This window comes from Dreissena polymorpha, chromosome 5 (assembly GCF_020536995.1).
Source record: "Dreissena polymorpha isolate Duluth1 chromosome 5, UMN_Dpol_1.0, whole genome shotgun sequence".
Lineage (NCBI taxonomy): Eukaryota > Metazoa > Mollusca > Bivalvia > Myida > Dreissenidae > Dreissena > Dreissena polymorpha.
This window is the reverse complement of record NC_068359.1, coordinates 107621970-107638929: the sequence shown is the minus strand read 5'-3', so window position 1 is coordinate 107638929 and position 16960 is coordinate 107621970. Positions and strand designations below refer to the sequence as shown.

The 16960-nt window shown below is 37.8% G+C and overlaps 1 protein-coding gene across 3 annotated transcripts in view; it reads left to right on the top strand.

The window, feature by feature from the left end:
• Window positions 1-16960, top strand: part of LOC127880970 (trifunctional purine biosynthetic protein adenosine-3-like) — a 56014-nt gene that overhangs the window by 27837 nt on the left and 11217 nt on the right. For all 3 annotated transcript variants that reach the window (XR_008049834.1, XR_008049835.1, XM_052428488.1), the window contains exons 11-16: window positions 808-1024; window positions 1125-1229; window positions 2354-2468; window positions 4463-4661; window positions 12720-12968; window positions 15949-16151. Coding sequence is in view for 1 of the 3 variants with exons in the window: in XM_052428488.1 (XP_052284448.1) it covers window positions 808-1024; window positions 1125-1229; window positions 2354-2468; window positions 4463-4661; window positions 12720-12968; window positions 15949-16151 (1088 nt within the window). In the remaining 2 variants the exon portion in view is untranslated. The remainder of the gene's footprint in view (window positions 1-807; window positions 1025-1124; window positions 1230-2353; window positions 2469-4462; window positions 4662-12719; window positions 12969-15948; window positions 16152-16960) is intronic.

Genomic DNA, 16960 nt, shown 5'->3' with positions numbered 1-16960 from the left:
ATACGGTAGGGTTTATATGCATATATTGGCGAATGACAACACAACCTTGCAATAATTTGTGAATGCTAATAACTTATAACCGCAAATCCGTTTATAATGCTGTCTTGTGACTTGGACCCCGTCATCCGCGTCATATTAGAGTTACAGTGTATTTAAGGCAGCATAAGGTTATAATGTCATTTACTAAATTTCATTTTTAACCAGGTTTTCCGAAGAAAAAAACTGGTTACTAGATTGGCGAATGCGGGCGGGCTAGCTGGCAGGCTGGCGGGCGGGCGGGCGGAACAAGCTTGTCCGGGCCATAACTTTGTCGTTCATTGTGAAATTTTAAAATCATTAGGCACATTTGTTTACCATCATTAGACAGTGTGTCGCGCGAAAGAATCACGTCGATATCTCCAATGTCAAGGTTTCCACGACTAAAAATAGATTAATTTTCAAACAAACTTACAAAGGGGGTTAATTTTGTTTGTTCATTTCAAAAGTTCAGTTTGAGTTGTCTCCCTTTATCAGATTTTTTTTCACAATGAAAACCTGGTTTTGTGACAATTTTGTCCCTTGTTATTTTTTCAATTCAGATTGGTCTGATTATTATACTTTAGACTCTGGTTTAAGCCATTGGCCTCAGACTAATATGCCGGTCTACAGCAATGTAACAAGGCCAACATCAATTCAACTTATTAATAACATTAAGATATCCAATGAATTATGCCGAGAGATTACTGCGCAACACTAGTTTATCTCATAATGAATTGTCAATCTTTTAAACCAGTTTCACATTCATCAGTCTGAATGCACATATTTCAGGGCTAGACCAAGCCCAGAATCTTGGATTGACAGTGTTCCAAGCAGGCACGACCCTTGCAGAAGCGGGCCTGGTCACCAGTGGGGGGCGAGTGCTGGCGGTGGTGGCTACAGAGTCTGACTTTGAGACCGCCACCTCAGTGGCACAGAAGGGTGCAGCCATGATCAAGTTTGAGGGGGCCTTCCACAGAAAGGATATTGGCCTTAGAGTTGTGTCCAGGTGAAAACAGAGTCATATTACTGGTTGAGTTATTTGAGTAAGGTTAAAACTTCATTAAGAACTATACTTTGGAAGCATAATTTTCTCCCGTTTTCTCCAGGAACTTACACACCCCACCATTGAGCTACAAGGACTCGGGCGTGGACATCGTAGTGGGCGACAAACTTGTAGAGGCCATTAAACCACTAGCAGAGTCATCTAGCAGGTGGGAGAATGTCTTGTCATCATAATGGGTTTGGTAATGGGGTGACGTGTACATTTACAGATTAAGTGAAAATTTGTGACTTTTTATGGGACTGCCATCCAAGGAAAGGTAAATGGGCATGAAGTGTTTATTGACGATTAGTGATGATTTGTGCGCATCCCAATAAAGGAATGGTAAAATGTGCTTGATGTGTTAATTGATGATAGCTGAATTTGTATGGGACTTTCATCCAAGGAATGGTATATGGGCATATCGGCGTTAGCGTTAGCGTTCCCGTTAGCGTGCAAATGTTAAAATTTGCGTACTACCCCAAATATTTCCTATGTCCTTTGACATATTGCTTTTATATTTTGCATACTTCTGAACCAACATGACCCCAATCTATAAACAAGAGCAGACAACTGTATCAAGGATTTTGACAGATTTATTGCCCCTTTTATACTTAGAATATGCATATTATTGATAAATCTATGTTAAAGTTTGCGTACCACCTCAAATATTGTCTATGTCCTTTGACATATTGCTTTCATATTTTGCATACTTCTTTACCAACATGATCCCAATCTATAAACAAGAGCAGACAACTGTATCAAGCATTTTTACAGAATTATGGCCCCTTTTATACTTAGATAATTGAACATTTTGCTTAAATTACCATAACTTCTTTATTTATGATCACATTTGAATCATACTTTGACAAAACAACACTTACCTGACATACCACAATGCACTCCATCCAAACCATCCCCCATGCCCCCACCCCAGAATCCCCCCCCCCCCCAAAATAAAAATAAAATAGTTGTTTCCTTATTTTCGAAAGATCATCTATTAAATGACCACACACCCACATTATACCCCCCCCTCTCCATGATGGTTTACGTTATACTGTCAAACACTCGAATAATCGAGCGCGCTGTCCTCTGACAGCTCTTGTTAATTAAAACAATTTGTGACATTTTTAAAATGTAGTCCTTGGTTATAACCATACTGAGAGTAGCTTTACCAGAAATCTTTCATTTTCATATTTAATTGATGAGAAATTATTTGTTAATCATTGCCAATGACACATTTTTATAGAAAGTTGCACACATCCACTCACTTAATTATCCATAGTTCTATTACAGGCCAGGCTGTATGGCAGGCCTGGGCATGTTTGGTTCCCTGTTTGATCTAAAGGCGGCTGGTTTCCAGGACCCCATACTTGTGTCAGGCACAGATGGAGTGGGAACCAAACTCAAGGTGAACCTCCATTTTGGCCAGTTTCATTTGAAAAAGTTCAGTATTTTGTGGTGTATGCTGTGTTTCAGTGAGGTATCTCAAAAAGTGTGACAAATGCTCATTTAACACTAAGAACTTATCCAATTAGTTTGAGATACAAACAATTATACGTAAGAAGTGCTTTTTATATAATATTCTAACATTGCATGCGACTTTTTTCTATAGACAAAGAAGAAAATCAAGTGTGGGTTATTCTGCAATAATTATGGGCAGAGCTTAATTTTTCGAAAATAGTTCCGAATGAATAAAGAAAATATTGCAGTAAAATGCACATGCTAAAACCCGCTCTTAAAGAAATTTAATAAATGTAGCATGTATATGAATGTAATGAAACAACAAATTGTATGTTTGGTGATAAGTGGCATAACCATGCCTACAAAGAATGTTATTTGTTAGGAAACGTTATTAAGAAAACATTAATAGCACGTCAGCTTTTCAGTAGCATCAATAAAAGTGACGTCATTTAGTTTCTACAATTTTTGTTCTCAATGAAAGTGATGTAATTTGCAAAATATTTATGAATGAAAACGACGTCTTATGTTTGTACAATTCAATGATGTCACTAAATAGTGAACTTTGTACTAAGAAGGGCAGAGTATTAAAAAATATAGTTCACGTCCAAAAGCTTGAACCAAATCAATCAGAATAATGTTTGAATCGAAATAATAATTTTCTATGATGTTTTGTTGTCCAAAAACCCACAGTAAGGAGTATAGATGCCTTGCACTCGTGATTTAATTCCTACGCATCTATTCTCCTTACTGTGGTTTATTCAACAACAAACCATGATAAAAAAATATTGTTTCTTAATTAATACATTTTCTACAATCCTATGCAAGCCATAAGTGGTCTTTGAACCAAGAATTTGGTCATTTAGAACTAAGATTCAAAATCCCACATAACAAATGTATTACCCATCTGGTGGACTTGGGCACATCAAAAATATTTGTACAGAATTTTTCAAAATCAATGGAATTTTTGGGGAATTCGTGATCTAAGGATATATAAGTACATTTTATAATAACTCTTCTCAAAAAGTGTATTAAATGTCTTAATCAGCATTTAACGTTCCTGTATTAATGCCTCCATATTTTGTCTTCATTTTTTGTGAATTTATTCCACTAAAAAATGCAAAAATTCACTTTTAAATGAAAACAGTTGATTTCTCTGCATTTCTCCTGCATTCATAAATTTTAGAGTATAACCGTAATTACTCTCAGTTTTCAGACAATTAAAAATAGTTATTTTTTTCCCTGTCCAAAAATTAAGGTTCGAAAAATATTTAAAAATTACAGGTGTCCTAAAATATAGAGACAAAAATTAAGGTGTCCAAAAATTTTAATTATATTGAAATAAAAAAATAAATCAGTGTACAATAATTGTATTGTAATCGACTCTTCTTTTCTGCTTTAAAATGAATACAATTTCACTGCTTTGCTAACTTGCCTGAAATGATAGAACCAAAAAGTAAAAACATATAACATTCTGCTTCCTCAATAGGACGAAACTGTTTCAAATGCTGTTGGGTGAATCCATTGTTGTCTACCCTTATACATGATTATTTACCCAATTTGGCACATGTTATGGTCCGTGGCCCTTAGGCATGCATCTTCCAAGTTTTATGACCTTAATCCGGTTGTAAAAATCCATGCTCAAAGTGTCACAAGATACGTGAAAACAGGGCAGAAGTCTCTAGAATAGCGCTGTAAAATATACTGTCCAACAATTTAGAGATATTAATTAAGGACGAATACCCGTATGTCCGAAAATTAAGCGTCACAAAAATAATTATTTAAAAAAGAGGGTTTCCGAAAACTTAGAGCGTCCAAAAACTTAGAGTTATTACGGTAAACATAAATTTCTCCTTGTGAAAAATACACTTAACAATTAAATAAGTATGCTTCAGTGAATTTAGGGATTTCCCAGGCCCAGTGTGATTTCTGCTTTCTTTTCAGATCGCAAAAGCAGTTGGGAACCACAAGACTATTGGCATCGACCTGGTGGCCATGTGTGTGAACGATATCCTGGCACACGGGGCTGAACCCCTCTACTTTCTGGACTACTTTGCTACCGGGCACCTCAACGTGGCCCAGGCTAAGGAGGTCATTGCAGGAATCACTGACGGATGCCGCATGTCTGGTTGTGCTTTAGTAGGTGGGTGTGCTTGTCATTACTGACTTTGACTTTTTTTTTTATTGTTGATTATCCTAGATTTATTAATATGCATTGAAGAGTGAAATAAATTTGAAAGTTTTTATTGTTAACATGTAATTTGATACAAAATCATTCTTTAAGACAAATGCTTAAGATACAAACTACATGTATATTCTTGTTTAATTTTACTTACCGGTAGAAATATACGCTTTCCAGTACAATACAAACATAAATTAATTTCTAGTTTGAAATGGTCTATGGTTAGTCTAATGAGATTTATCATACATGGTGCTATTTCAAGGTGAACATGGTACAATTTAAAGGTTTGCAGTCTGCAGGGACATCACTTTCCGCTTTTATTGTGTTTTTGGTTTAAAGAAAGCCTCTTAGTGATGTCTAGTTATGGCTGACAGTATTGTTCCGGATTAGCCTGTTAGTGATGTTAAGTTTAGGCTGACAGTATTGTTCCGGATTAGCCTGTAAGTGATGTCTAGTTAAGGCTGACAGTATTGTTCCTGATTAGTCTCTTAGTGATGTCTAGTTAAGGCTGACAGTATTGTTCCTGATTAGCCTGGAAGTGATGTCTAGTTAAGGCTGACAGTATTGTTCCTGATTAGCCTGTTAGTGATGTCTAGTTTAGGCTGACAGTATTGTTCCTGATTAGCCTGTTAGTGATGTCTAGTTAAGGCTGACAGTATTGTTCCTGATTAGTCTCTTAGTGATGTCTAGTTAAGGCTGACAGTGTAGTTCCTGATTAGTCTCTTAGTGATGTCTAGTTAAGGCTGACAGTATTGTTCCTGATTAGTCTCTTAGTGATGTCTAGTTAAGGCTGACAATATTGTTCCTGATTAGCCTGTAAGTGATGTCTAGTTAAGGCTGACAGTATTGTTCCTGATTAGTCTCTTAGTGATGTCTAGTTAAGGCTGACAATATTGTTCCTGATTAGCCTGGAAGTGATGTCTAGTTAAGGCTGACAGTATTGTTCCTGATTAGTCTCTTAGTGATGTCTAGTTAAGGCTAACAATATTGTTCCGGATTAGTCTCTTAGTGATGTCTAGTTAAGGCTGACAGTATTGTTCCTGATTAGTCTCTTAGTGATGTCTAGTAAAGGCTGACAATATTGTTCCGGATTAGTCTCTTAGTGATGTCTAGTTAAGGCTGACAATATTGTTCCGGATTAGTCTCTTAGTGATGTCTTGTTTAGGCTGACAGTATTGTTCCTGATTAGCCTCTTAGTGATGTCTAGTTAAGGCTGACAGTATTGTTCCTGATTAGTCTCTTAGTGATGTCTAGTTAAGGCTGACAATATTGTTCCTGATTAGCCTGGAAGTGATGTCTAGTTAAGGCTGACAGTATTGTTCCTGATTAGCCTGTTAGTGATGTCTAGTTTAGGCTGACAGTATTGTTCCTGATTAGCCTGTTAGTGATGTCTAGTTTAGGCTGACAGTATTGTTCCTGATTAGCCTGTTAGTGATGTCTAGTTTAGGCTGACAATATTGTTCCGGATTAGCCTGGAAGTGATGTCTAGTTAAGGCTGACAGTATTGTTCCTGATTAGCCTGTTAGTGATGTCTAGTTTAGGCTGACAGTATTGTTCCTGATTAGTCTCTTAGTGATGTCTAGTTTAGGCTGACAGTATTGTTCCTGATTAGCCTGTAAGTGATGTCTAGTTAAGGCTGACAGTATTGTTCCTGATTAGCCTGTTAGTGATGTCTAGTTAAGGCTGACAGTATTGTTCCTGATTAGCCTCTTAGTGATGTCTAGTTAAGGCTGACAGTATTGCTCCTGATTAGTCTCTTAGTGATGTCTAGTTAAGGCTGACAATATTGTTCCTGATTAGCCTGGAAGTGATGTCTAGTTAAGGCCGACAGTATTGTTCCTGATTAGCCTGTTAGTGATGTCTAGTTTAGGCTGACAGTATTGTTCCTGATTAGCCTGTAAGTGATGTCTAGTTAAGGCTGACAGTATTGTTCCTGATTAGCCTGTTAGTGATGTCTAGTTAAGGCTGACAGTATTGTTCCTGATTAGCCTGTTAGTGATGTCTAGTTAAGGCTGAAAGTATTGTTCCTGATTAGTCTCTTAGTGATGTCTAGTTTAGGCTGACAGTATTGTTCCTGATTAGTCTCTTAGTGATGTCTAGTTAAGGCTGACAGTATTGTTCCTGATTAGTCTCTTAGTGATGTCTAGTTAAGGCTGACAGTATTGTTCCTGATTAGTCTCTTAGTGATGTCTAGTTAAGGCTGACAGTATTGTTCCTGATTAGCCTGTAAGTGATGTCTAGTTTAGGCTGACAGTATTGTTCCTGATTAGTCTCTTAGTGATGTCTAGTTTAGGCTGACAGTATTGTTCCTGATTAGCCTGTAAGTGATGTCTAGTTAAGGCTGACAGTATTGTTCCTGATTAGCCTGTTAGTGATGTCTTGTTTAGGCTGACAGTATTGTTCCTGATTAGCCTGTAAGTGATGTCTAGTTTAGGCTGACAGTATTGTTCCTGATTAGTCTCTTAGTGATGTCTAGTTAACGCTGACAGTATTGTTCCTGATTAGCCTGTAAGTGATGTCTAGTTAAGGCTGACAGTATTGTTCCTGATTAGTCTCTTAGTGATGTCTAGTTTAGGCTGACAGTATTGTTCCTGATTAGCCTGTTAGTGATGTCTAGTTTAGGCTGACAGTATTGTTCCTGATTAGTCTCTTAGTGATGTCTTGTTAAGGCTGACAGTATTGTTCCTGATTAGTCTCTTAGTGATGTCTAGTTAAGGCTGACAGTATTGTTCCTGATTAGTCTCTTAGTGATGTCTAGTTAAGGCTGACAGTATTGTTCCTGATTAGCCTGTTAGTGATGTCTTGTTTAGGCTGACAGTATTGTTCCTGATTAGCCTGTAAGTGATGTCTAGTTTAGGCTGACAGTATTGTTCCTGATTAGTCTCTTAGTGATGTCTAGTTAACGCTGACAGTATTGTTCCTGATTAGCCTGTAAGTGATGTCTAGTTAAGGCTGACAGTATTGTTCCTGATTAGTCTCTTAGTGATGTCTAGTTTAGGCTGACAGTATTGTTCCTGATTAGTCTCTTAGTGATATCTAGTTAAGGCTGACAGTATTGTTCCTGATTAGCCTGGAAGTGATGTCTTGTAAGGCTGACAGTATTGTTCCTGATTAGTCTCTTAGTGATGTCTAGTTAAGGCTGACAGTATTGTTCCTGATTAGTCTCTTAGTGATGTCTTGTTAAGGCTGACAGTATTGTTCCTGATTAGTCTCTTAGTGATGTCTAGTTAACGCTGACAGTATTGTTCCTGATTAGCCTGTAAGTGATGTCTAGTTAAGGCTGACAGTATTGTTCCTGATTAGTCTCTAGTGATGTCTAGTTTAGGCTGACAGTATTGTTCCTGATTAGCCTGTAAGTGATGTCTAGTTAAGGCTGACAGTATTGTTCCTGATTAGTCTCTTAGTGATGTCTAGTTTAGGCTGACAGTATTGTTCCTGATTAGTCTCTTAGTGATGTCTAGTTTAGGCTGACAGTATTGTTCCTGATTAGTCTCTTAGTGATGTCTAGTTTAGGCTGACAGTATTGTTCCTGATTAGCCTGTAAGTGATGTCTAGTTAAGGCTGACAGTATTGTTCCTGATTAGTCTCTTAGTGATGTCTAGTTTAGGCTGACAGTATTGTTCCTGATTAGCCTGTTAGTGATGTCTAGTTTAGGCTGACAGTATTGTTCCTGATTAGTCTCTTAGTGATGTCTAGTTTAGGCTGACAGTATTGTTCCTGATTAGCCTGTTAGTGATGTCTAGTTTAGGCTGACAGTATTGTTCCTGATTAATCTCTTAGTGATGTCTAGTTTAGGCTGACAGTATTGTTCCGGATTAGCCTGTTAGTGATGTTAAGTTTAGGCTGACAGTATTGTTCCTGATTAGCCTGTAAGTGATGTCTAGTTAAGGCTGACAGTATTGTTCCTGATAAACCTGTTAGTGATGTCTAGTTTAGGCTGACAGTATTGTGCCTGATTAGTCTCTTAGTGATGTCTTGTTTAGGCTGACAGTATTGTTCCTGATTAGCCTGTTAGTGATGTCTAGTTAAGGCTGACAGTATTGTTCCTGATTAACCTGTTAGTGATGTCTAGTTTAGGCTGACAGTATTGTTCCTGATTAGTCTCTTAGTGATGTCTAGTTTAGGCTGACAGTATTGTTCCTGATTAGCCTGTAAGTGATGTCTAGTTAAGGCTGACAGTATTGTTCCTGATTAGTCTCTTAGTGATGTCTAGTTAAGGCTGACAGTATTGTTCCTGATTAACCTGTTAGTGATGTCTAGTTTAGGCTGACAGTATTGTTCCTGATTAGCCTGTTAGTGATGTCTAGTTAAGGCTGACAGTATTGTTCCTGATTAGCCTGTTAGTGATGTCTAGTTAAGGCTGAAAGTATTGTTCCTGATTAGTCTCTTAGTGATGTCTAGTTTAGGCTGACAGTATTGTTCCCGATTAGCCTGTTAGTGATGTCTAGTTTAGGCTGACAGTATTGTTCCCGATTAGCCTGTTAGTGATGTCTAGTTTAGGCTGACAGTATTGTTCCTGATTAGTCTCTTAGTGATGTCTAGTTAAGGCTGACAGTATTGTTCCTGATTATCTCTTAGTGATGTCTAGTTAAGGCTGACAGTGTAGTTCCTGATTAGCCTGTTAGTGATGTCTAGTTTAGGCTGACAGTATTGTTCCTGATAAGCCTGTAAGTGATGTCTAGTTTAGGCTGACAGTATTGTTCCGGATTAGTCTCTTAGTGATGTCTAGTTAAGGCTGACACTATTGTTCCTGATTAGCCTGTAAGTGATGTCTATTTAAGGCTGACAGTATTGTTCCTGATTAGTCTCTTAGTGATGTCTAGTTAAGGCTGACAGTATTGTTCCTGATTAGCCTGGAAGTGATGTCTAGTTTAGGCTGACAGTATTGTTCCTGATTAGTCTCTTAGTGATGTCTAGTTAAGGCTGACAATGTAGTTCCTGATTAGTCTCTTAGTGATGTCTAGTTAAGGCTGACACTATTGTTCCTGATTAGCCTGTTAGTGATGTCTTGTTTAGGCTGACAGTATTGTTCCTGATTAGTCTCTTAGTGATGTCTAGTTTAGGCTGACAGTATTGTTCCTGATTAGCCTGTAAGTGATGTCTAGTTAAGGCTGACAGTATTGTTCCTGATTAGCCTGTTAGTGATGTCTAGTTTAGGCTGACAGTATTGTTCCTGATTAGCCTGTTAGTGATGTCTAGTTAAGGCTGACAGTATTGTTCCTGATTAGCCTGGAAGTGATGTCTAGTTAAGGCTGACAGTATTGTTCCTGATTAGCCTGTTAGTGATGTCTAGTTAAGGCTGACAGTATTGTTCCTGATTAGTCTCTTAGTGATGTCTAGTTTAGGCTGACAGTATTGTTCCTGATTAGTCTCTTAGTGATGTCTAGTTAAGGCTGACAGTATTGTTCCTGATTAGTCTCTTAGTGATGTCTTGTTTAGGCTGACAGTATTGTTCCTGATTAGTCTCTTAGTGATGTCTTGTTTAGGCTGACAGTATTGTTCCGGATTAGCCTTCTCTTAGGGATGTCTAGTTTAGGCTGACAGTATTGTTCCGGATTAGCCTCTTAGTGATGTCTAGTTTAGGCTGACAGTATTGCTCTTGATTAGCCTGTTAGTGATGTCTAGTTAAGGCTGACAGTATTGTTCCTGATTAGTCTCTTAGTGATGTCTAGTTAAGGCTGACAGTATTGTTCCTGATTAGCCTGTAAGTGATGTCTAGTTAAGGCTGACAGTATTGTTCCTGATTAGTCTCTTAGTGATGTCTAGTTAAGGCTGACAATATTGTTCCTGATTAGTCTCTTAGTGATGTCTAGTTAAGGCTGACAATATTGTTCCTGATTAGCCTTCTCTTAGTGATGTCTAGTTAAGGCTGACAGTATTGTTCCTGATTAGCCTGTAAGTGATGTCTAGTTAAGGCTGACAGTATTGTTCCTGATTAGCCTGTAAGTGATGTCTAGTTAAGGCTGACAATATTGTTCCTGATTAGTCTCTTAGTGATGTCTAGTTTAGGCTGACAGTATTGTTCCTGATTAGCCTGTAAGTGATGTCTAGTTAAGGCTGACAGTATTGTTCCTGATTAGTCTCTTAGTGATGTCTTGTTTAGGCTGACAGTATTGTTCCGGATTAGCCTTCTCTTAGGGATGTCTAGTTTAGGCTGACAGTATTGTTCCGGATTAGCCTGTTAGTGATGTTAAGTTTAGGCTGACAGTATTGTTCCGGATTAGCCTGTTAGTGATGTTAAGTTTAGGCTGACAGTATTGTTCCTGATTAGCCTGTAAGTGATGTCTAGTTTAGGCTGACAGTATTGTTCCTGATTAGTCTCTTAGTGATGTCTAGTTTAGGCTGACAGTATTGTTCCTGATTAGCCTGGAAGTGATGTCTAGTTAAGGCTGACAGTATTGTTCCTGATTAGTCTCTTAGTGATGTCTAGTTTAGGCTGACAGTATTGTTCCTGATTAGCCTGTAAGTGATGTCTAGTTTAGGCTGACAGTATTGTTCCTGATTAGTCTCTTAGTGATGTCTTGTTTAGGCTGACAGTATTGTTCCGGATTAGCCTTCTCTTAGGGATGTCTAGTTTAGGCTGACAGTATTGTTCCTGATTAGTATCTTAGTGATGTCTAGTTAAGGCTGACAATATTGTTCCTGATTAGTCTCTTAGTGATGTCTAGTTTAGGCTGACAGTATTGTTCCTGATTAGTCTCTTAGTGATGTCTAGTTAAGGCTGACAGTATTGTTCCTGATTAGTCTCTTAGTGATGTCTAGTTAAGGCTGACAGTATTGTTCCTGATTAGTCTCTTAGTGATGTCTAGTTTAGGCTGACAGTATTGTTCCTGATAAACCTGTTAGTGATGTCTAGTTTAGGCTGACAGTATTGTTCCTGATTAACCTGTTAGTGATGTCTAGTTTAGGCTGACACTATTGTTCCTGATTAGCCTGTAAGTGATGTCTAGTTAAGGCTGACAGTATTGTTCCTGATTAGCCTGTTAGTGATGTCTAGTTAAGGCTGACAGTATTGTTCCTGATTAGTCTCTTAGTGATGTCTAGTTAAGGCTGACAGTATTGTTCCTGATTAGTCTCTTAGTGATGTCTTGTTTAGGCTGACAGTATTGTTCCTGATTAGCCTGTAAGTGATGTCTAGTTAAGGCTGACAGTATTGTTCCTGATTAGTCTCTTAGTGATGTCTAGTTAAGGCTGACAGTATTGTTCCTGATTAGTCTCTTAGTGATGTCTAGTTAAGGCTGACAGTATTGTTCCTGATTAGTCTCTTAGTGATGTCTAGTTAACGCTGACAGTATTGTTCCTGATTAGCCTGTAAGTGATGTCTAGTTAAGGCTGACAGTATTGTTCCTGATTAGTCTCTTAGTGATGTCTAGTTTAGGCTGACAGTATTGTTCCTGATTAGCCTGGAAGTGATGTCTAGTTAAGGCTGACAGTGTAGTTCCTGATTAGCCTGTTAGTGATGTCTAGTTTAGGCTGACAGTATTGTTCCTGATTAGTCTCTTAGTGATGTCTAGTTTAGGCTGACAGTATTGTTCCTGATTAGCCTCTTAGTGATGTCTAGTTTAGGCTGACAGTATTGCTCTTGATTAGTCTCTTAGTGATGTCTAGTTAAGGCTGACAGTATTGTTCCTGATTAGTCTCTTAGTGATGTCTAGTTAAGGCTGACAATATTGTTCCGGATTAGCCTGTAAGTGATGTCTAGTTAAGGCTGACAGTATTGTTCCTGATTAGCCTGTTAGTGATGTCTAGTTTAGGCTGACAGTATTGTTCCGGATTAGTCTCTTAGTGATGTCTAGTTAAGGCTGACACTATTGTTCCTGATTAGCCTGTTAGTGATGTCTAGTTTAGGCTGACAGTATTGTTCCTGATTAGCCTGTTAGTGATGTCTAGTTAAGGCTGACAGTATTGTTCCTGATTAGTCTCTTAGTGATGTCTAGTTTAGGCTGACAGTATTGTTCCTGATTAGCCTTAGCGGAAATTTTGCAGACCAAGGCTGACATGCCTTAATGCTTCTTCAAGGTGGTGAGACAGCAGAGATGCCCGGCATGTACCAGCCAGGGGACTATGACCTTGCTGGCTTCGCAGTGGGTGCGGTAGAGCGTAATAAGATCTTACCCCGCGTACAGGACATCGCGGAGGGTGACTCGGTGATTGGCCTTGGATCGAGCGGTCTCCACAGTAACGGGTTCAGTCTTGTGAGGAAACTGGTGGAGAAGCTGGAACTGCAGTACGATAAGCCTTCACCCTTCAAGTCTGGCAAATCTTTAGGTGAGAAGGATAACCAATTTGATTTAACATTGTGATTGTTTTTTGCCCTTTTATTATATATTTATTTATTTACATTTTTGACAGGTTTTGGGCCCAGTAAAAATGGTGAAAACTGCAGTTGTATTTTGTTTAAATTATAGGTAAATGGTAGTAATTATGGTGGCAATTTTTTTTAGCTCACCTGTCACGAAGTGACATGGTGAGCTTATGTGACCGTGTGATGTCCGGCGTCCGTATGTGTGTGCGTGTGTGCGTGCGTCCGTCCGTCAACAATTTGTTTGTGTAGACAGTAGAGGTCACAGTTTTCATCCATTCTTTATGAAATTTGGTCAGAATGTTTATCTTGATGAAATCTGGGTTGGGATTGTATTTGGGTCATCTGGGGTAAAAAATTAGGTCACTAGGTCAAAACCTAGGTAAAATAGTAGAAAAACCTTGTGTAGACAGTAGAGGTCACATTTTTCATCCAATCTTTATGAAATTTGGTCAGAATGTTTATCTCGATAAATCTGGGTTGGGATTGTATTTGGGTAATCTGGGGTCAAAAACTAGGTCACTATGTCAAACACTAGGTCAAATAATAGAAAAACCTTGTGTAGACAATAGAGGTCGCAGTTTTCATCCAATCTTTATGAAATTTGGTCAGAATGTTTATCTTGATGAAATCTAGATTGGGATTGTATTTGGGTCATCTGAGGTCAAAAACTAGGTAACTAGGTCAAATAATAGAAAAACCGTCAACAATTTGTTTGTGTAGACAGTAGAGGTCACAGTTTTCATCCAATCTTTATGAAATTTGGTCAGAATGTTTATCTTGATGAATTCTGGGTTGGGATTGTATTTGGGTCACCTGGCGTCAAAAACTAGGTCACTAGGTCAAAAACTAGGTCACTAGGTCAAATAATAAAAAACCTTGTATAGACAATAGAGGTCACAGTTTTCATCCAATCTTTATGAAATTTGGTCAGAATGTTTATCTTGATGAAATCTGGGTTGGGATTGTATTTGGGTCATCTGGGGTCAAAAGCTAGGTCACTAGGTCAAATAATAGAAAAACCTTGTGTAGACAATAGAGGTCACAGTTTTTATCCAATCTTTATAAAATTTGATCAGAATGTTTATCTTGATGAAATCTGGGTTGGGATTGTATTTGGGTCACTAGGGGTTAAAAACAAGGTCACTAGGTCAAATAATAGAAAAACCTTGTGTAGACAATAGAGGTTACAGTTTTCATCTAATCTTTATGAAATTTGGTCAGAATGTTTATCTTGATGAAATCTGGGTTTTGATTGTATTTGATTAGTCAGGTGAGCCATTCAGGGCCATCATGGCCCTTTTGTTTATTAGTAAGTTTTATTTGGGTCATGATATGATTAAACTGCTCATCTGTTGAGTTGCAGTGTTGAAAAACTTAAGTTAAATAGGAAATCAAAAGCTACTATGAACCTGCACAAGTTCCAATTTTTTGTTTATGTCCCATCCATGACAATTGAAATAGATGCATATACTTGTAACCCTCTACATTAATGGTTTTTAAGTTTGGACATGTCATGTCTGACTTGGAACTTTGATAACTTTGAGCCAAAACTTACATAACAGATACATATCTTAAGCAAGATCTGGATAAATAGATTCAGCTGCTGTTATTGTATGACATCATGCTTGCACAAAAGAAAATTACTGCACAATATATTTAGATAATTGCATAGTTGAGGTTCAGACTTCCTTCGCATTTGTACCACAGAGTCATTACAAATATGTTCACTGTACACTCCTTAATAAATACATTTTGCTAAATAGCTCATGAAAGTCCATACGAAATTAATGCTTTATCTTGCTTTATTGCTAAATGCATTTTTATATGTTTGGGGACATATTGTTTTTGCCCTGTCTGTTGGCTGGTTAATTTGGTTGGTTTGTTTGCCCAAACTTTAACATTTTGCCATAACTTTTGCAATATTGAAGATAGCAACTTCATATTTGGCATGCATGTGTATCTCATAGAGCTGCACATTTTGAGTGTTGAAACTTTAAGATCAAAGGTAAAAAAAACAAATCCAAGGGAAGTTATAAGCTTTAAAGGGAGATAATTATCTGAACCTGCCCAAAAAAAAAATCAAAGCCGCGCAGAAGGGGACATAGTGTTTCTGACAAACACATTTCTTGTTTTTTTTACTGAAATGTTTCGGTTACCAGCTACACAGTAAAAAAATATACAGTTCTCCATAACATAATATTAAGTATACTATAATAATAAAATGTTACTATGTTCACTCCTACTAATCTTTATTAACACCCCACATTTGCAATTGATTAACATTCTGCTGGAGTGTTTATAAGGTTAAAGTACTTTTTAGCTTGGCTGTTTTCGGAGAAAACCCTTTTTAGCTTGGCTGTTTTCGGAGAAAACCCGAGGTATTGTCATAGCCAGCTCGTCGTGTCCGTCGTCGTGCCGTCCGCATCGTGCTAAAACCTTTACATTTTGTCAAGGTTTTGAACATTGGCTCTAAAATCAAAGTGCTTCAACCTACAACTTTGAAACTTGGTATGAAGCTGCACCTTGATTAGTTTAAAAAAAATAAAATCTGACAAGCTTTCATTTATTCACAACTGCACCCGCAGCTGAGCGTGTCACCCGTTATGCAATGCTGTTGTTAAGCATTCTTATCCTTGGAATGTTCGCTCATTTGTGTGTTTATCGATCCTCTATTTTAAAACAAAGACATCAGAAAATGACCTCAGCAAATTCCTCTTTTTTTCTTCAAGGTAGAAATCAATGAATTTCTATTCCCCCCCGCCCCCCCCCTCCTACAGGTGAATGGATACAGTATAAAAGATGTCTGTCCATTTGTTATTCTGTCCTTCTGTCTGTCACAAAATTGGGTGAGGATATCAATTTAACGAATTTGCTTGTTAAATTTAACATTTCATGCAGATGATTATAAATGATTTTAGAGTATTCTGTTTGTTAATCTCAAAGGCGAGGACTTGCTCACTCCAACCAAGATCTATGTGAGCTCTGTGCTACCGCTGATGAAGAATGGTGATGTGAAAGCCTTCGCACACATCACAGGGGGAGGTCTTGTGGAGAACATTCCTCGCGTTATGCCCGAGGGGCTTGGCGTGAAGCTGGACGCCACCTCTTGGCACATGCACTCAGTCTTTGGTTGGCTGGCAGAGAAGGTAGGGCTTGGTTAAACCCCTGAATGCTCATGTACGCATTTTTACGCATTGTAGTCACTAAGAAAATCAAATTTAATTGAAGACTCTCTTACTAGACACAAGTTTCAAAGGCTTCACTTCCAACCCTGAGATACTGATGAGCAGCAAACAGCATAAAACCTGAACATACTGCGAGTTACTGGCAGGCTATTTTGGTTTTTGGCTAGTTTTATATTGCCATTTTCACTTTTCATATGAGTTTGAATGGGTTAAACACTTGTTTGTTTGGCAATCCCTACCCAGGGTTATTGCTTGTTTGTCAAAGAAATTTTGTTGATTTAGTTTGTGTGTGTGGGGGGAGGGAGAATGGGAGGTTTGAAAGGGGGGGTGGCAAACACAATTCTTAAAGTTGGACAACTTTTAAAGGGTCTTGTACAAAGATGTTTGTATTTTTAAAAATGGTAATCAATTTATGTACAAATGGCAATCTATTTATGGAAAAATGGCAATCAATTTACATAAAAATGGCAATCAATTTACTTAAAATGGCAATCAATTTGCATAAAAATGGCAATCAATTTATGTAAAATGGCAATCAATTTGTGTAAAACTGGCAATCATTTTGTGTAAATCTGGCAATAAATTTGTGTAAAACTGACAATGAATTTGTGTAAAACTGGCAATCAATGAAGGTAAAAATGGCAATCAATTATGTAAAAATGGCAATCAATTTATGTAAAAATGGCAATTAATTTACGTAAAAATGACAATCAATTTGTGTAAAACTGGCAATCAATTTGTGTAAAACTGGCAATCAATTTATGTGAGCT